Raw genomic sequence first — 21,146 nt, forward strand, 5'->3', positions numbered from 1 at the left:
ATGAAACAAGGTATTGGAGTAGGTGTATTCGGGTACACTCTATTTAGTGTATTCTTCTTTTGTATTATAATCTTGTGAGGGGATGCATTGGGGTTATTTGTCTGGGTTATTTGCATATCCAAATGGGGCGTTATAGTCAATGATTGGCTCAATGATGGGTCTGATGCTGGGAAATTACCTTATCCTGATTATGGTAGATCATCTACAGTAATCAGAAAAAAGACCCTCTTGCTGGGAACACATTGGCAATTTATAATCAATCATATAAAAGCCAGATTTTAATACATATAATTATTCTATATATTAATATATAAACTTTAATGTTATTATTTGTCATTATATATAATATTCTAGGTAGAAGTGCTGTTCTTCTCTCTCTTTAGCCTAAGAATATATTGGAAAGTCATGTGATCTGCTAAGATCTGTTGAAGAGGAGTACAGGGCTGTGTGAAGACCTGGTAAGGAAAGAGTAAGAATCCAGATAAGTGATGACTTATATAACCTTAAGAACATGTTGGTCAAAGATAAGATGACTCTTATAGAATTGTTTAACAATAACCAGATTACTCTATATATAGGAAGTTTATCTATGAAATATTATTCCCAGAACTTTGACTTACACAAAAGTTGCTTCTATTAATAGGTCTACATTTGTTTTTAAGTTATGGCTTTGGTCACAGTTGCATTTCATGGCATTACAATGAGTGTTAGTATTGCATTTGTTGGCATTAGTTTCTATTGCCTCTTTCTTTGCAATTATTTGCAATCTTGGGTGCATCTATGTCTGCTTTTAGTTTCATAGTTTTGCCAATCCTAGTAATTGATGTGAAGTAGATGTGTACCAAGTATAGAGCCCAGGGGGTCAAAAAACAGTGGACCACTCACCAAGTGATAGGTGGTCTCTCTATCCCAACTTCCTGGGTCCTATCCTGTCTCCATTTGCTATTCCTGTTTGTTATAGGTGTATGGGTTATGGCTATATAATTCCATATATATGGGTTATACCTAATTCCATGTTACTGTATACAATGCAATAACTTATAGTGAGTTAAAGTATGCAAGCCACAATGCAAAGGTACAATGCTTGTATGCCTTTTTTCATCAGTCAAATAAGTTCTAATAGTTTTGATGAGTTCAAACTGAAATCACACTGGGTGGGGTCCTGTGTCCTGAGGTTGGTCTATAAGTGGTTTCTATGTTTTTGTGGTTTCCTATGTCATTGTTATTTCCATGATCATTTTCATAATGTCTGCTTTTAATTATTTTCATTCTAATTCTTTTCTTTTTTTTATGTATTTCTTGAGACTATTTTATAATGTGTCTGTTTTTTCCTGAGATCTGCTGATGGTCCACCCTTGTGGAAAGGGATGATCACTGCAGTACTCCATTCACATGGCGTAAAGCCTGTTCAGTAAAGCCTGTTGAGAGTCTAGAGCAGAATAGTGCTGAGGTCAAATTTCACAGGCCCCCTGAGGCATCCTGGGATATTATATTGACCCACATCAAAGCTATATTTGTCCATTAACAGTGTACAGATAGGACTTGCTCCCTATTGATAACTGAAGGAGGATATTGATAATTATATCCTCCTTAGAAGCTGTGGGGGTGGTGGATGTTAATGCTGTGTGCTGATTTGTCAGTGTCAGTCAGTTGATTTGCTTCCTGCTTGCTCTGATGGTTCATGGTTCCATTTACAAGTTGAGCACACACAGGTTGTATGTTTTGTTTTTGTTGTTTGTTTTTAGTTTCTGGTGGGTACAGCCTCTGGTACAGCAACATGTACACACTGTACACACACAGCTTGTACACACAATGGTGAACAATTCACATTCATCTTTGTCTGTTCTGTGAGAGTTTTGGAATTTGGCTTTGAATTTTGACCTGTTTAAATAAAGCTTGCCTTGAAATAGTTCTTAACTGTTACAGGATTTACTGGAGTTGCAAAACTGATTTTTTATTTCAAAGGAGACTGCTTTCTGATCTGACTTTACCACAGAGGACATGACACTGGATGGGGTGCAGCATTCTCCCATATTTGTGAGTACCAGGTCCAATATCTTTTTACCGCTAGTGAGTATATATGCACTTCTTTGATAAAAGGTCTCTTTCAAGTCAAAAGTCCAGGAATCTATCTGCCTGCACATTTGGGGTCATGTAGGATCCTCAGTCTACAAAGGTATGATTAAAGTCCTCCATCTATGATAGTATGTGTGGTTGAATTGAGGAGTGTCTCAGTAGATTTTATTTTGGGCTTTCCTTTTGGGGCACATCGGATGATGTATAGCTTGTTAGTATGTAGTATGGTAGTTTGTTTATGATAATCTGTTCATGAAGAAACACTAGTATGTCATCCTGTTTAACCAACCTAGTGGTATGCATGTTACTGGTGTAGCTAGAGACACTTCCACCTTTAGTGCCTGTCGGTACAGTTGCTGGTCTAAAATGTGTGTGAAAAGGCACTGAAGTCTTGCACTGCTGGAGTACTCTCTGTGGCTTTAAACCATGTCTCAGTAACTTCACAGATGCCTGCAGTCTCAAGGATGAGGAAGGCTTGGAGGGAGCACAACTTCCTGTTTAACCTCCTGGCATTGACCAATAATACCTTTAGACTTCCATAGGTTGATTTTGCTATGGTGGAAGGTCTGTCAATTTTGCATTGCCTAAAAAAGGCTCTTTGAGAAGGGACAATGTTTTAGCCAATATACAAAGGCCTAGAGGGGATAGGCCCAAACCATACTTGCAAGGAATGTGGTTTGCTAACCATATTCTCCCGTGCTAACAAATATTGTATCCCCTTATAATGACACCAGAAACTAAGTCAATTATTAAAGTCAATCATCTTTTGTTCATATTGTAGCATTATCTTTGATGAAGGTATGATGCTGCTTAATGCTAGGCACATACCAGCCTGTGACACATAGTCTGAGAGCTTCATAATTTATCTCTTCCTATAGTCTAAGGAGGTACATCTTAGGTAATTTACACCTACATGGACAATGGCTGAGTCATACTGGTACCTGTGATGCAATGACCTAAGTGCATGCATAACATGGTGGATCCTGCTCCTGATAGCCAACTAAACATTATTTTCTTTTATGTCCAGCCTGGTGAGTGGAGCATCAGTGTGTCGCGCAATGGAGTGCCATATGACTAGAGTCCTGGGTTGTGTGTTGGCTTTCTGTATGGGCTTTTTAGTTGAGGCTTCACCGGGTGTGGCTCTATTTTTAGTGTTGTGTTTCTTTTGCTGAGTGTTTTTTGGTTTTGCTGAGGACAAGTTTTGTAGATGGAGTGCGGGAGATCTTTGGGGTTTGGAAAGATTGCATTTAAGTGCCACAGCATAAATTGGTCTATGTGTGAAGTGCCTACTGTGTGTGGTGGGTGTAACGTGTTTCTGACAACCAGATTTTTATTCTTGTGTGCTTGTTTGCGAGAGCTTTGCCTTCAGTAACATTGTGTATATACATCTATTGCATACTGCATCTGTTTCTTTAAGGATTAAATGGTTGTCAGTGAACATGAGACAATGGCTATGTTGTCTCATGATATCCATGACTTGACCCACGGACTGATTGTAATCCTCAGTGGAGCAGCAGAAAATCAAATCTTTATGAGTAACAGAGGAAAAATATGAGGCAAAATCAAGGATAGCTGAAATGTATGTCAAGGAGCTAATGCTACAAAATTGTCTTTCAGTATATTATCATCCAGTAAAAATGACAAAATCCAAATATATAAATGTATACTCACACACCGACAGTGTGATAATAAAATCATTTATCTGAGGCAAAGTGTTATTTATCCCTACCCTACCATCATTATTAGTAATTTCTCACCACTCCTGTGATTAAAAATCATAGTAACTAAGTTACATTAGCACAAAATAGAAAAATAGACTAAACTTCACACTTTGTATATTTAGCAGAATACATACACATACCACTCAAAAACAAATGATCATGCATTATTCAAATCCCTCCACAAAAATTCAATCTTAATTAAAATGGATAAAAAAATAAATTAAACTTGGAAAAAATTAATGCAAGACATATGGAGTGAATTCATAAAGGTATTGTGATATGTACACAGCCTTGTAAATGTTGCAGTATCATTTTACTATTCAGCAAACATCCATACATGGTGTTGCATGGCCCTCTAACACAAATGTGAAGCACAGTGAAGAGCTACCCTCACAGTCATGCTGAATGTTAATAATGCATTCCAGGGGACGAGGCTATGCTAATTAGCCATGACCTCTCATCCCAGGACTACGCCCAGGAAGGCATCTATATGGCCAAGCAATTCAAGGAAGGGCTCAGCAGTGTAGATCAGCAGAGCCATCCCCACTAGATTTTCATAGAGAACATGGCCAATAGTCAGTGTTCAGCCATCGGAAACAAACAAGGTGGGGGGAGCCACTAGCCAGCAGGGAATACTTCAAAAGTGTTGTGATGACACCAACATCAAAATGGTGGTCGGGGTTTGGGGGGAACTACCAAACACCAGGGACTAATATTCAAAGTGCTGTATTAGAATCAGTGTTACTATGGAAATTATGATGTGGAAGGATACACTAGACCATTAGAGATACATCAGTAAAGCACCATGCTGGCATCAAAGTTAATATGGAGACTAGTGTGTTGGGTCAGGGGTGGGGGTTACACTAGACTACCAGGAATATATCAGTAGGGTGCCATACCAGCAGCAACATTGCTATTACAATCAAGAGGTAAGGGTGTCCACCAGACACCAGGGAATGCTTTAAATGCCATAATGGCACCAGTGGTAGTACAGAGATCAGTGGAGGTGGGAAATCACTGGACACCAGAGATAAATTTAAGTGCCATAATGGTACAAGATTGGTGAAACGGGATGGGAGAAACAGAACACCATCAGGGATAACTCTTTAAAGTGCCATTATGGTATCAACATTTTGACAGGGATTTGGGGGTTTTGGATACAGTTGACTACCAGTGTCTAATACATATGTGCAGCAATTGCACTAAAGTTTTACACATGGCAGAACCACATGAGGGTAGGAATAGGTACAGGGACTGTGGTGTGTGTGTGTGTGTGTGTGTGTGTGTGTGTGTGTGTGTGTGTGTGTGTGTGTGTGTGTGTGTGTGTGTGTGTGTGTGCTCATGTTTGTGTATGTGTGTATGACAGACTAACTGGAGGGTAATTCCAAAGCCTACACAAGCAGCAGGTTAACATGTAGATCAGTCATGATCTGCACATCATGATAGCAACTGTGATTTAGAAACATGCAAATTAGCTGATAATGGTATCTTACCATATCGTGGCTAGCATGTTTCTGAATCACGAACGGGTACATCATGATAGAAGGGCCTTTCTAGCATGAGCTAAACAGCTCAGACTAGGAACTTTAATGAATTCCCAGGAATGTGTGTGAGCGTGTGTGTGTGTGTGTGTGTGTGTGTGTGTGTGTGTGTGTGTGTGTGTGTGTGTGTGTGTGTGTGTGTGTGTGTGTGTGTGTGTGTGTGTGTGTGTGTGACATTGAATGACATTTTTTTCCAATTGTTTTAGTTGGCAATCCGGAAAAAAATGATGTGTGACTGACCTGCTGACTGGCTGTGATTTACCCATTACCTCATTGTAGTGTGATCTCAGAGTTGGTATATTTAATTTGCAGGGCGTGTGGGGGGAGCAGCCCCCAGGATGTGAAAAAACATAAAAATAAAAATAAAAAGTACATGTACTGTACAAATAAAGTTTTTATGTCACTTTAATAAATATTTAGTTTAGGTACCTTTAAGTTTACCATTTTTAACATTATACTCATCTTAACATGTACATATTCACTGTTTAGTAACTGACATCATATGTGACATTTTTTTAAAGATGGCCAACTGAAACAATTCAATAAAATGTCATTCAATGTTTAGGTAGTTCACTAAATAGGGACTTTGACAGATAGCGCTCGATGATTAGGTATTCGATAAAAAAACTAAAATGATATAAACCCGTATATATTTATATATATATATATATATATATAAGTATATCTGTATATTGAAAATGCAATATAACAAACAGCAATTGATTGAACATCACTGGTCAATCAGCAGCCTATTAAAAAATACAAAAAAGAAGTAAAACTAATTTTACTCATCCTTCCTGCCTGCACCATCAAGCATCCAAACTACTAATCAAACTCAGGTCCTTTGAGCTGTAGTCAGGGCTTCATCACTCTGTGCTACCAGTGCAGGCAGAACAATGCTTGTATTTAGCATCTTGTGTTTGAGATCTTTGAGTAGCAAGTTGATCCCAGCAGGGCAGAATCAGGAGTATGGTAGCAGTGCTTAAGGAACTGTTCACATATTTTGATTTGTTATCAGGGCATTGAGGTAACAGTGGAAGCTTAAAGCTGAGTAATTTCATTAAAAATGAATTGTACTACGTAACGAGGTATGTTACCTCTTATGGGGTACTGAAATTTAAGTCTAGTTGTTATGATTTTTTTATTTTATTTTATTCATTTGTTGACCAGGTAAGCCTATCGGATGCCTGTGTCCCTTTTCAGGGATAACATTTGAATACTTTCCGGTTAAGTGACTTACCCAAAGTCACATGTTAGCCAAATTCAACTGGATGAAATCAAATTCTGAACCTTGGACTACAAGAAGTGACTTGTTAATACCTCAAAGTATTAATACTCTGTACTAACTCCCAGACAGTTTTCATGGTCTCAGTGATTTGTTTTTATTTGAATGTGCTTTTGCTGGCTATGTCTGAATGATTGTGCTTGACAGGTTATGTATTTCAATGTTTTGATACATGTGCATGTATGTATAAAATATGAAACAGAATACAAAGAATTAGTCCAGATAAAATCACTGTAATTAGCAGATCTAGGAGACTCTCTCTGATAACCTCCCTGTGACAGGTATAGACACCTTATTGAAGTTTCAAGTAATTCATTCAGTTAAGTAGATAGATGGTTGAGTACAGAACAAGAACACTTGCCCATCTACCTACTTTACTGAATAAACTACTTGAATCTTTAACAAGGCGTCTTTATTCGTCTCACAGGGAGGGCATCATAGAGAGTCTTCTAGATCTGCTAGTAAAGTGATGCAATCTAAATAAATCCTTTGTAATCCTGTTTGTTTTTAGTCCTGTTATCCTCTGGGTCACAGGTGGGATACCAGACCTGACTTGAGTTTTCTGGATAACCGCTATTTTATGAATAAAATATAAAGAAGACCTCTGCCAGTGTTTAATCAGAGTGTCTTAGTTTATCAGAACTTTACCTAAAAAGGAGAGCAAATATGATTAAAACAGTTGAAGGATTTCATTTTTTGCAATATCTGGATAAATCCCAGCCTTTTAAAATTTTGACCAAGAATGGAAAATGCTTTGAAATAGATTAATCAATTAATTCCTTCTTGCAAAAAAAAAAAAACACATCCTTTCAGCCAATAATCAGTCTTAAATGTTTTTACCCTCTGTTTTATATGTTAATGGTAACTGGTAAAATATCTCTGATTTCAGTTGGCATATTATTATTTTGTAAATCATTTGTCATATATACACACCCCAGTGTTGTACTAAAATATTAATTTTACAAGACTAGCACATACCTGAATAATGATTATATCATAAAAAGTATGTTTTTAATTAAATAATTTAAAATAGCAGTAATATTTGGACTCTGGTTCCGGGCAAGCAGGGAACCTATGAGACACCATTTGTAATACTAGATTTTTTTCATTTTATATATATTTTTTTACATTTCCAAATATCCAGCAGAATTCATACTGTATTAAAACATCCAAGACAATTTTATGTCATATTATTATCTTTCACTGGGATGTTATATAGTACAGTGGTCTGCCTACAAAGGAGTCAGCATGCAACACACCAATTACTCTTCCATTGTTGACTGTTCTGGGTGATGGTATTTTAAAAGGATCTGTTACTGATTTAAATATATGTCAACTTCCACACAAATGAGAAGTAAAAACAAACTGAAATCCTTCCTTTGTCACATTCTGCTACATCGGGTACTAAGCTGAGTGACTGCATTCCCTTCATCCTATTGTTTCCAGCTGAGGTTCTTTCGATGTAATTGTTACAAGCCACAGCCACTTATAATATGAAACAGTATTATTAAAATAAACACACTGCAGTTTCAGTTCCTTACTATGTGGTAATATAATTGCAATTCAAGTTAGTCATGTAGATATCAGTACTCCATTAGATTCCTGGTTTCTGAAACAAACAAAAGAGAAGAGAAGCCAACGCAGAGTGTAATATTACAAAACCATTCTTGTTTCTGTGAAAGTACAACCTCCACATTCTGTCTCCTACTGCCTGGAAATGTGGATGGCACATTTCTTTTTGTTCATGGTATACCACTGCAAGTCTGTTTTTGAAGTGTTCTTTTGTATCATACGCCTACCATGTAGAAACACCACTATATTACATGTACTGTGTTATGCTACCCACTATTTTACTCTCTGTAGTTATTAATGTGGTGAGTTATGTGAGCGTGTTGTCTATTATTCTTTCTCCCTAGGCATTAAAGTACTCTTGGGGAGGTCATATCTGTAAGCTGATGCTGGCTAAGTAAAAAGAAAGAAAGAACTTGCATAAAATCATGCATTATGCTGAGAATGAGGCTTTGATACATGTGCAGTCTGAAAAGAACAGTAACAACAGACTGCTAGAATCAAGGAAACATACAATGACATGCAACCAGTACAAGTTCCGTTACTGTCATTATTTGTTACTGAACTTTTAAACAATAAATTAATTTGTAATTATGGCCACAGTATATATACATTCTGTAATTTATACCTGTTTGACAGTAGTTGAGTCTGCTTCTCTTGGTATGTAGACATCTTTTAGAACAGTAATTCTGGTCTCTAAAAACAATCAACAAAGATAAAAATAGTTACTCAAAATAGATCATATATTGAGTTATCACTTTCATTTTATTATTTGCCCAGGCAGACCTCACTAGTGAAAAACATTATAAATCTGCAATTTTTTTTCAGTTAAGAGGTCACTAGAATAGGCACTATTATCAGTCACTTGCATCACATGTACATTTCAGCATTGCTTTTGATTTCTATCATATTATCACAATGTTGTATTGTTTTAAATAACAATATAGTCCCTGATATAATAAACTCAAGAAGTATGTCATGCCAAACATTGTAAACGTATACACCATGCAAAGTGCACCACAGATTTTATCCCTTAAGGGATCATTTCACAAGTTTCCTACTAAATTTTATTTATTTTATTTATTTATTTAACATTTGTTTACTGCGAAAGTCCGAGTTGGAACAAAACCAATTTTCAGTGGAGGCCCAGAGAGAAATGCTCCAGATACATGTCTTTATAAAGTGGGAGGAAACCAGAGTACCCAGAGAAAACCCACACAAACACAGGGAGGACATGCAGACTCCGCACAGAAGGCACTCCAGCCAAGTATTGAACTAGAGAACCTCTTGCTGTGAGGTGGCAGCGCCACCACTGCACCATCCTGGCTTCTCCTGTTTTTAACATTGGAAAACATTCATATAAGTGAAGTTAGTTTTTTTTTTTTAATCCAATGTCACTACATTTGGGTATAAAGGAAGTCTTCTAGAGCCATGACCTTAGTACTTTCTTGCCCTCAACAAGTAGGAGCCCCCCATAGTTTGTTTGAGACCAAGAGTCTAGGAGCCTGTATTCCAGAATAAGTGTGAACAAGGAAGGAGGCCACCTTGACTTAGAAATTGACTGTCCTAGTCTATCTCATAGGGCAAAGAGGAAGGAGGAAGAGAAAGAAGACTGCAACCATGAATACACATGAACATCTACATTTATTGCAAATGTACATGACTGTACTATGTTCTTCATGTTTCACTGTTACAATCATGATGTGTGGGATGATTCCTAAAGCTAGAAGGAGGGTGGATAGAAAGATTAAGGAGAGACAAGGATGCCCTGAGAAATGGCAGTGGCAAATTCTGCTCTGGATTTGGAAAAGATAGGAAGATGGCAATGTTTGGTGAAGGTATGCACAGAGGACCAAGAAGCTGCTTCCAAAATGTCCTTGGTGGCCACCCTTTTAAGAAAGACAGTAGAGGGTAATTGTCTTGGCTTGGAATGGCCCACAAGGGCAGTTAGCCTGCTTCTAATTTAGGTCCAGTGGCGCAATCGGTTAGCGTGTGCTACTTGTATTACAGTACTAAAGCAATGCCAAAGCTGGGAGTTCAAACCTCACCTGGAGCAAATTCTTTAAGGGTGAAAGACCGGTTGGTATGATGGTTAAGGTGTTTGCCTCCAAGGTACAAGGTAGCAGTAGCCATACTGGAATGTGTCCTCACAGCATCAGGATGCTTTCTACCATGATGGCTGTAAAAAAAGGAGATACAGTGGGAGATCCATTTGGAAATAGTTTGTTTTGAAACTGGTCTTTCCTCAGAGCTACTGACACAGGCCATAAACAGTTGGTCTTATTTCCTGACATTCTTGGTTCTGTCTAAGTAGTAATGCAGTTGCCTATGCACATCCAAAGAATGGAATACCTTTTCTCCCTTGTTCTGAAGGTTAGGAAAGAATGTAGGTAAGTGTTTGATCTGGTTTAATGAAATCTCTGTCACCACCATGGGCATAAAGGAAGGGTTGGCCCTGAGAGACACTCTGTCTGGGTGGAAATTGATGAAAGGTTCCACACACATAAGGGTCTGAAGCTCTGACACCCTTCTGGCTGAGGTAATGGTTAGTAGGAAGGCTGTTTTCCAGGTCAGGAATTTTATATCACTGGAAGCCAGTGGTTCAAAGGGTGGAAGGGTGAGTTTCTCCAGAATGAAGCTGAGGTCCCAGGGAGGAACAGGAGGTTTTCTGGGAGGCCTAATATAGACAACCTCTCTCAGAAGCTGTTTCTTGAGGAGAAATGAAAAGAGAGGAGGTCGAGATGGAAGATTGGCCAAAATAGCTGAAGCATGGATTTTTACAGAGGAGTTGCAAAGACCTTTTTCAAAAATGCTGGATAAGTATGACAGGATGAAAGGGATCCAAGCTTGATGAGTGTGTTTTCCTTTCTGTCTGCACCAAAGAATGAATCTTTTCCATTTGGTGAAGTAAGACATCCTAGTGCAAGGTCTTGTGGCCTCTTTTAGAATATCCAGGACTTGTTTGTTGAGAAGATACCTCTTCCATAGGATCAAGGTATCATCCAAGCTATCAATTTGAGTGTGTGCAGTTTGAGGTGTATTATTGTGCCCCTGTTCTGCATTAGCAGGTCCACTCTCTGAGGCAGCTGCCATGGCTCCCTGTTAGTTAGACTGAGTAGTACAGGGTACCAGTGCTGTTTCAGCCAGTCTGGTGCAATCAGATTTACCCTTGTTCCTTCTTCCCTTATTTTCAGCAATACCCTGGGCAGCAGTGGTATTGGGAAGAAATCACAAAGGGATAGGCCTGTCCAAGGAAAGGAAAAGGCATCTGTCTTCCAGGCTGACTTCATTTTGTTCCTGGAGCAAAATTTTTCCAAATCAGCATTTTCTCTGATAGCAAAAAGGTCTATTTGTGGCACTCCCCATTTTTCGGGTATGCTGAAAAATACTTCCCAATGCAGTTGCCACTCATGGGAGTCTGACAGGCTCCTGCTGAGGTGATCTGCTAGTTGATTGGTTTCTCCTGGTAGGTAATATGCCATGAGGTGCAGCCCTAGGGAGTTTGCTGTTTCCCATGGCTAGGAAACAAAGGGGGTAAGACTGGGTCTCCCCTCCTTGTTTATGTACTAAATAACTGTGGTGTTGTCTGATGTATCTGCTGTCAGAGTTTGATCCTGAAGGATAAACCTGAAGGAGGGACTCAGATTGAGGGAATAGGTTTGGGCCCACCAAGCAAACTCTTTTCTGAGCAAAAAAAGTTTTGTTCTGAATGTAAAAGACAGCAATTGTTGGCAGCACACATTTTTGAGATAGCACTGCAACTTTTTTTATTTCATCTGGTCAAGAGTAGTTTCCTGGCATTTCACCATATGAAACTGGTAGTTCAAAGCCCTCATAACAAGGGTAGCAGAGGTGTAGACTTTCTTTCCAAACCTGTCTAAGGCTCTGCTCTGTTTGTAGGCAAAGGATTTTTGGAAAAGCTAGCTTTTGCTTCCTCAAGGCCTGGAGTCACCATTTCAGGATCTGCCACAGGGTTCTTAAAAAGGTATTTGTGGAAATCTAGAACTCTGTAGAATATGTCTGGCTTTCCAAGGGCAAGGGGCAGACAGACTGGTTGTAAAGACGAATCTAGGAAGACATCATCTACCACCTCTAAGACTTGGGGATGGCAAGGGGTTTATGCTCAGAGAGATTAAGAAATTCCCTAATACTTTTCTTGGATTGGGTGTAGTCCTGAGCTTCCTGTTTAAAGTGCTGCCAAAAAGAAATATCCTCGGGGGGCACTCAGGCTGAGACAAGGTTCTCCTCAGAGTCAGAATCCCCATAAGAAGCAATGGATGTACCCTCCTCAAGGGTGGATTCAGCCTGATCTAAATCATCCTCTGAGTCAAACAAATCAGAAAATTCCTTTGGTGGAGTATCTCTCTTTTTTTACAAGGGGATGTTTCAGTAGGAGGGAGGTGTCTGTATCTGCTCAAGGAAATCAGATCTTCAACCAAACTCACTAGGTCTTGTTCGAAGGCCTGGGAGTGGGACCCAGTAAGCCTAGGTGGGAGTAGCTTTTGTGTGCATGGCCTTAGGTTTTGGCATAGGGCCAAACTCCACACTATAATCTGAATGACCAACTGGCTGCCATGAGCAGTAGCCCAAGGTAATCTCCTGACAACGCAAAGAGCTATAGTCAGTTTTAGAGCAGTCATCAGAAGCCGAAGCTTTGTTCCGGTCTCAACTGAAAAGCTAAGCCCTTCAGCTTGTAAGGAAGTAAAGGGACCCGAAGGTATATCGGATTCTGAATTGATCTTGACAGAGGCCTGTGCACCACCTCAGTCATTGAGGTGGGGTGCAAAGGTGCCTCACTTTCTTCGGGAATCACAAGCCCGGGAGGACTGGCCGATGGTAAATGACTGTCATCTGAGGTCTTAAATCTGAATAGCTTTTCCCTTTTCCACCTAGGAAGATCTACATCATCTCGACCGGCAGATGATATGGTATGTGAATGTCCTGATGACTCACAGAAATGTTTAGCAAGAATCTCAGCCCCATACTTGATAGTTCTGCTATTAAAGTGAGCACAAAACTGACAGTTGAGAATGTCATGTTCTGGCCCCAAACAATTCACACAAAAGTAATGAAAGTCCCGCTGTGGTATCTGTTTGACACTGCAAAGATAGTTTTTCTCTGGCATTAGTAAAAAAGCACATGAAACGTTCCTCAATAGGGTGCTTAGCTTTTAGATATCTTCTTTCTCTAGTGCGGATTGACCAACGAACTGCCTAACACTCTGATTTGGGCTCCAATGACAAGAAAGAACTGAGGTTATGGCCCCAGCCAACTCCCTTTGCACCCAAATATTGTGACATCAGATAGGGCATTCAATGGCTACAGAAGAAAGGGAAACTATTCTCTGGTAATCAGGCTGGCTAAGGGCTTCCACGGCAGGAAATCCCACAAGTCAGGACTGCAACAGTTAAACATGAAGATCATCTTGTTTTTAGGCATATGCAATAACCTGTAGTTTAACTGATCTGCATTCTGTTGTAAATTGCTGTATTTGTATTTGGTATGAGTGAGGCCAGTACTTTTACATGTTTTCATGTGTTTTATAACCACATCTAATCCGTCTAAATGCTTTTAAAGCAAAATTACTGGTGTCCAGCATATTACTAGACTACTTAAGATACAGTTGGACATTTCTCTCAAAGTTATGAGTCATCCTGGGAACATTACTGTCAGAAAGGAGACTTGACCATATATTACCACAGCAAATAAATACAGTCTGATGAAGTCCAAATGTATTGCTGGATGAAAGAGCTAAATAAACAGTTTTGTCTCTTGGAAAGTGGTGGATTTGACTTTTTTTTTCATTTATATAACAAACCATCCTTTGCTAGATTTTTGCTCCATTAGTATAATTTCCAAGCAAATGCATTTTCTTCTTGGAAATAATGGGCAGGGATTAAAAGTGGCATGACTTTCCAGCATATTTTTCCAACTAAAAACACTAGCTTGAGGAATACATTACTAATATTTGGTTCTGTAAGTGGGGCATGCCATAGAAAAGAAAGGTCTTTGTTCATAGGAAGTAATATTTATTAGTCATTTACTTACTGTATTGTTATGCATTGCTACTCATTAAGCTAGGCAATTTTCTGATATAGATTTGTTGGCTTTTAGTTCTCTTTGAATATGAAAAATTACTGCTGAAATTTAATATATTAAATGCCTGGATACACAACATATTAAAATATATTTATAGGTTCTTAGGCAAGTACCAGGCTAGCTGCCTTTGTGGGCCCTTTTAAGCCTAGCCAGTTTCCCGTTTTGTGCTTGAAATAGCCTATCCCATTTTGTTATAGATTAGCCTTACCCATCTCATAATCAGTAATTATACATTATCCCTAATGAAAATAACTGAGATCATACCATAGATAATTTGAGGGGACCAGTGCATGGGATAAAGCATTTAGGAGCTGCCTCTGTCCATTAGTAGATCAGAGGACAGTTCTGGGGTAAATTTTCTGTTTCCCATCCATAAAGCTAAGTGGTGCTTGAAAATGGACAGGAATAAACTTTGTTTTATGTGGATGGGTGGTCTGTTCCACAGCAGCGCTATCCTCTGTGAAATATAACTGCCCTTTCAAACTGTTCTGTTGATGTTGCAGAAGATGTTTAGATCTCTAGACTCAGTCTTTCTGATGCCATTTGACTTTCTAATGTGCAGTAAATCCATCAATAATGGGTCGGAGGATGCCTCATTTGCCAGACACAGATCAACTCTTAGCAGTCTGTAAGAATACCAAGTGTAGTGTAAGAGCTTTTCAGATGTTCCATGTAGGACATGTTGTTTGGGCCTCTATCCATTTAGTAAGGTATCTATGTAGGTGTTCCGCTTGTTGCAAGTTTCTGGACAGATACATGCCAAAGACAGCATTATATTCAATAACTGTCCTAATTAGGGTTGAGTAAAGGGACAATGATATCCCTAGATCTATACACAATCCCTTTGTTTGCAAGGTACAATATTGAAGGATTTTCTTACAACAATAGGCACATGTTGGTCTAAAGTTAGGTCACTGTCCACTTGAGTTCCCAAATCCTGAACAAGTGGGTCAACTAAAAGGGACGTATTGTCAAGGAAGTTCTCTGGTGTAGATGGCTTCCCAAAGGATACAATAATGCCATTTTTTTGGCATTTAGTTTCAAACCATGATTTTGACATCAGTTATTTATTTGAGACAAACCTTCCTGTAGAATGGCTAAGTCATTGGGAAATTCAATGATTGCTCCTTGCTTCAAATATTAAAAACTAAGGAATGCTTTTTTTTTCTTCTTCCCTTTCTTTTGTCCTGATCTTTAGGTAAAAGTAGAAAGCAAATTGTATGAAACAAGCATGTTTACCATGACTTAGAAGCACTGAGTGTGTAATGATCCTGCAAAAAGCATTCCTTAGTTACCTACTCTCTACTCTCTTATATGCCTCGCCTGTACCCTCAAACCTCAACAAATCCGAACTAGGTAAGCTGTCCCATAGCTACAATCATATTGCCAGATTTGCCACTGGCTCCACCTATGGAACCCACCACTGCCAGAACCTTAAGCAACTAGAGTGGCTAGAACTGCCCAACTTAATTCAATTCAATCAACTCTTAATAGTGCACAAAATTTTGTACCACCTTGAGGATACCCCCTCACTTAAAAATATTATTAAGCCATATAGCAATCTAAGATCCCTACGGTCAGCCGAGAAACTACTGTTCCAAACCTGCAAAGCTAATAACTCTGCTGTTGAATCCCTGTTTGCCAACTTCATTGGCAAAATCTGGAATTCGTTGTCAAACTATATAACTCTACAATCCTCCAAAACTCTCTTCAAAAAAAAACCTCAAACAGCATCTCAAAGTGAATTGGCTATGCCCATGTACCAACCCTGATTAAGTTATAAACTAAAAGCATATTCTGCAATTATCATAACTTGTAACTACATCACCAAGCTCTGCTTCCAATCTGATGTCTCTTACTTTTAATTGTCTGTCCATGACAATTGTGAGTTCCTACTAGGGAACACTACTAACCCATTTATATAATCACTTTGTTTTTATAATTGTTTGCTAACTTCTGTGTAATCTATGTAAGTTTGTCTTTCTGGAGCTTTTCTCACCGGGCCTCTGCTGAAAATGGACATGTATCCAGTCGGACTATCCCGGTAAACAAATGTAAAAAAATTACTAAAATAAATAAACAGTGGTAAACATGAAATGCAACAGGAAACCAAGAAAGACATTCTAGAATATTAAAAATGGCTAAGTCTTCAAAAAAAATTATAGAACCATCTAAAGCAGGACAAATTCATGCCTGGACAGATTTTAGGAAGATGAGGTCTAGACATTTTAAACTCCAAAAATAATAAACTCTCCTTACAAGGTCTGACTGAACTTTTTCTTTTTAGCTTTAATTGTAAGATAAAAAGAATAGTCTCTGTAACAACTATATTAAGTATAAATAGAGTAGATGTGGAAAAATAAGGTAGAGAATATCAGAAAAGGATTTATAGATATTTCTAAATGATTTCATTGTGTTTCTTCTGTAATGCAATTATGAAAAGCCTTCTGGCGTTTTTGATATTCTGGAGGATTGTAATATCAATGGAAACGGAGTTCCAAATTATGAAAATAATTTTGCAGAAGTCTTTCTCTGAAGTACATGTAACAATGGAAGGTCCTTGAGGAGATATTGGGTTAGGTTTTCGCATGACAAAAGTAAGTAGTCATGAGCTGGAATTATTAATATGTTATCCACTGAGGAGGGAGAAGTCATAGTGAATTAATTTACAGATGGTTGTTGCAAAGAGAAAACTGGCTACTTTATATAAAATGGAAGGTGGAAGCAGAGTTAAAAAGTAGGAAGTGGTCAGTTCTGTTTTTTTAGAAAGATTAATGAAATAACAGATTTTATTCCGTATTCTTTAGAAATAAATTGTATTTTCAGCATTTGCTTAGGCTATAATTAGGACCAAATATTCCAAGTGTCAGGATAAAGACATTTTATCTACAAATTTGCATGATTCTGAGGTAAGAAGGCTATATAATATATATGCTAGTGTTAGCTAGCCAAGTAGTTTGATAGTGAAGTTCCCAACATGCCTGCGAAAGGTTAGACTATGATCAAGTGTAATGTCCAAACATTTATAAGAATTTGTGATTATGATATTACCCAATAAAGTACTGCTGGGAAAGGATGAGACATGAGATTGACATGTGTCAAAAACCGTGGAATTCATTTTGAAAGAATTATATACACGTTTATTTTTATTAAACTAGAGGCAATATTTGGTGAAGTTAACCTCAAGTGAATTTTGCAAATCTGAGCAGTTGTTAGGGTTTAGAAGAAGAAGAAACTTATCAGCATAAAACATTTTAACAATATTGAGTGTTACAGGGAGACTTCTTCATCACAGTGCAGTTTAGTGGTAACATATTAAGATTCTTCCTCACTATTACCTACAACCATCACCATGTTTAACATTAAGCATACCTTTTATGACAATAACCCCACGTGTACCAAAATCTATAACATGTGTTATATGAAGCAACAAGTTGGTAAAAACTACACAAAGGTTAATGTTATGAGCTGTTAGTGCATGCCATCTTGGTGACCTACATTTAATTTGTGCAGTCGCAACCTACATGCTTTTTAACTCAGTTTATGTCAATTAATAAGACTGAAGCTTTCAGGTCACCCTCCAAAAATGGGCATTTTGTGCATATTGCATTTTTTTGGGTTAATAATGTAAAGTCACTGCATGAAATTCACAAATTAAGCAAATGGTGCAATAACATCATTGGTTTATTGCAGTCCATTACTCCACATGCTATGATATAATCTGGAATAGTTTACTAATTGCAATCAGAAATATGATTATGTGTAAGGAATAGTGTTAATACAGAAAAATCTTGTAGCAGACGCCCTGTACCAGAGACAATATTATTCCCATGTTAAACGGGATTGCCACTACATGCATTCAGACTGAGTAAGACAGTGTTTTCTTTTGTAACTTCCATGTCTCCTGAAAGTACTAGTATTGAACTAATAGTACTTGTTGAATACTAACTGACAAATGGTGCTGTTTTTAAATAGCCATCTGGAAAGGCCATTCCTCAAAAATAAGCATAAAGGAAACAATCCGTACACAGATTTAGTAACTAAACTGTGATGTTTTTAGCAGCTAAGAACCTAGACTAAGCACCTATGAACTTGTAAGAATGCATGCATATTTATCAAGAATACTGACATTGAGAAGTGTTGACAGGATAGTCATTTCTGAAATGCAGATGCTTATAAATGCAACATTCTTGCTGTGTGGGTTTAACCCCCCCCCCACACACACACACACACACACACACACACACACACACACACACACACACACACACACACACACACACACACACACCAGCCAGATTCTCAAAGCTCTGAACATTTTCCCTATGCTCCACCTCCCAGAAGTATATGGGACACTCCATGTAAAATGCAGGAAGAACACTAAAAGCTTCAGAGTTTTTTGCCACCAAAGCAAGTGCCTCTAATCATTGGTTAACATAGTTTCTGTCATTCTTTCTTTATGGATAGGGCTGATTTACTGGGTTTTGATAAAGACTTAATTTCTGCCTTGCCAGGCCAGATAAAACCTCAGGCAAGAAAAGGAAAAGGATTCTTTCCCATTCTGAAAGGAATTTCCATTCAGAGGAGCAGTCATCACCTCAGAGGATTCTAGTCAGTCAGAGCTTTCTGATTCTGAAGAAAGCACAGTTTCTGACTTCCATACTGAAGAAAACTCACTGAGATTTTCTTTAATATTTATTATTTATTTATTTTACATTTGTTTACCGGGCTAGTCTAGCTGGATACATGTCCATTTTCAGTAGAGGCCCGGGGAGAAAAGCTCCAAGAAGAAGGTACAGATAACATAATAGATGCTAAGACAATAAAAATTACTATAGGCTTTACATATATTTGAAATAGAGATAAAAATAAAACAATTGGCTATACATGTAGTTGAAATAGAGAATAAAAATACAACAATTGGCTTAACAGTTTTCAGCTGGAGCAGAATGAAGCCTCTGTTACACAAAAAAAAGTACAGTTACAGATTCTACAACCATTCCTCCTGTCTTGCCTGCCTTAGAGAACATTTTTTTTACTACAACCAGCATGACGCCCGTGCACTGGCCCAGTAATTAAGGAGCCTCAATCCTTACCACTAGCACCAGTGAGGGGCATGCACATTGGGGAGATAACAAGTACACACATAGTAAAGTATAATTTCCCTTAAGAGAAAACAGAGATCATAGCTAGTTTCTCCCTTTCTCTCGAGATCCCCAATAAGATTCCCCACTGGCACAGCTATAGGGTCCTGATCTCAGCCTATATTATAAGGTAGTACTGACTGCCACCAACCACTAATATTAGATACTATAAGGCCCTTCCCAAAGGGTGACCAATTTTACTATGTAATGTTACTGTTATCCAAATAGTAAGTGTGACTGAGCAGCAAGACTATTGGAGTGGCTTGGACAGTATCACCAAATACATGCAAGTACTCTCTAAGAGCTTAAATTACCTCTACACAAAACAGCCACAGTTGAAAGGTTTAAAAATGTTTAATAAATAATAAAAACACAAGACAAATCTCATCAATTCAACACAGTGCTAATCAAGAGTTCAGAGATCACAAGAAAATGTTTTAAAACAATACTGTAGGATAGTCTGACATAAATATAGAAACAAGCTAGACTAATCTGGCTAAATTCCTATCTAACTCTAAGAGAAATACTAAGTTCTAAATACTACTTACAGAGCAAAGCAAGTGCCTGGTAAGTTGTCAGCTTTATACAAAACCCAAAATGCTCAGTCTTTCTCTCTGAGAAAGTCTTAAGTTGGTAGCACCCAGTATTGCTGAGTCATTTCACATTACATAATTTTTTCACTTCTCTTGAAGTTTCCCAGGCTCACTGAACTCAAAATTTAACATGTGTTTATAATCGTGCACGTGCCAGGAAACCACAGCAATAAAGAGCACTTTACATATAAAACCTAGTAATTAACTCTTGTCTTAAGACAATAGAAATAATTTCTTAGTCCAGACATCCTGTCTCCAAGCTCGAGATCAAACAGTCACAAAAATGCTTCACTTATCATCTTTCTTCCAGCAGGGTGCACTGTGGTTACATTTTTGAAGCTCAGAACATAACACAATTTTTTTACATTTGTTACACAAGCCTGTGGATCATATCAATATTTACAATGACATAGAATTATTTACAAAGCTCTATCTAGATAGACTGGCAGCCTTCACATATCCCCCCTCCCCAAGAACTCAAGCTAGTTTTTCAAGTGATCCTTTAGAAACATTGCTTGAGAGGGTTAGGTCTATCTGAGTATACCTTACTCCATTCCCTGTCGTGAGACCCCATCTGCATTGGCATTGCTAATCCCACTGCACTGACATATCATATGCTTGCATTTCTATGCTTCACCTTAGTAACTTGGCATTTTGCTGCCTGGCTCAATGTAACCATGTTAGGGGATTGTGATCTGTAACTGCAGAGAATTTCCTTCCATACAGATAAGGCTGAAGTTTCTGTAGTGCCCACACTATGGCTAGACATTCCTTTTCAATAGCTGCATATCATTCCTTCTTGGGTTGAAGCATACAACTGAGATAAACCATTGGGTGCTCTTCTCCATCTGAAGAAATCTGGCTAAGTAGAGCCCCCACCCCATGGTTTGAAGCATCCACCTGCACAACAAATTATTTGCTGTAATCTGAACTGGTTTGCACAGGGGGTCCTCCCAAAGCTTCTTTAAGCTTCTGGAATGTCTGCTCACATGCTGTGGTCCAAACTGCCTTATCTGGCCTGTTTTTTTCTTGTCAGGTCTGTGAGGGGAGCAGCTACGGTACTATAACTGGGGATGAGGTTTTTGTAGTACCCTGCTGTCCCTAAGAATGCCCTTGCC

At 38.3% G+C, this 21,146-nt stretch overlaps 1 protein-coding gene across 1 annotated transcript in view; it reads right to left on the bottom strand.

Annotated features, from left to right (window-relative positions):
* LOC122800030 overlaps positions 1-21,146 on the bottom strand; it is a 938,706-nt gene that overhangs the window by 719,179 nt on the left and 198,381 nt on the right. Inside the window, exon 2 of the mRNA XM_044069506.1 lies at positions 8,821-8,888. Within this exon, the coding sequence (XP_043925441.1) occupies positions 8,821-8,888 (68 nt within the window). The remainder of the gene's footprint in view (positions 1-8,820; positions 8,889-21,146) is intronic.

Source organism: Protopterus annectens, chromosome 1.part0 (assembly GCF_019279795.1).
Source record: "Protopterus annectens isolate FY-2018-M chromosome 1.part0, PAN1.0, whole genome shotgun sequence".
Lineage (NCBI taxonomy): Eukaryota > Metazoa > Chordata > Ceratodontiformes > Protopteridae > Protopterus > Protopterus annectens.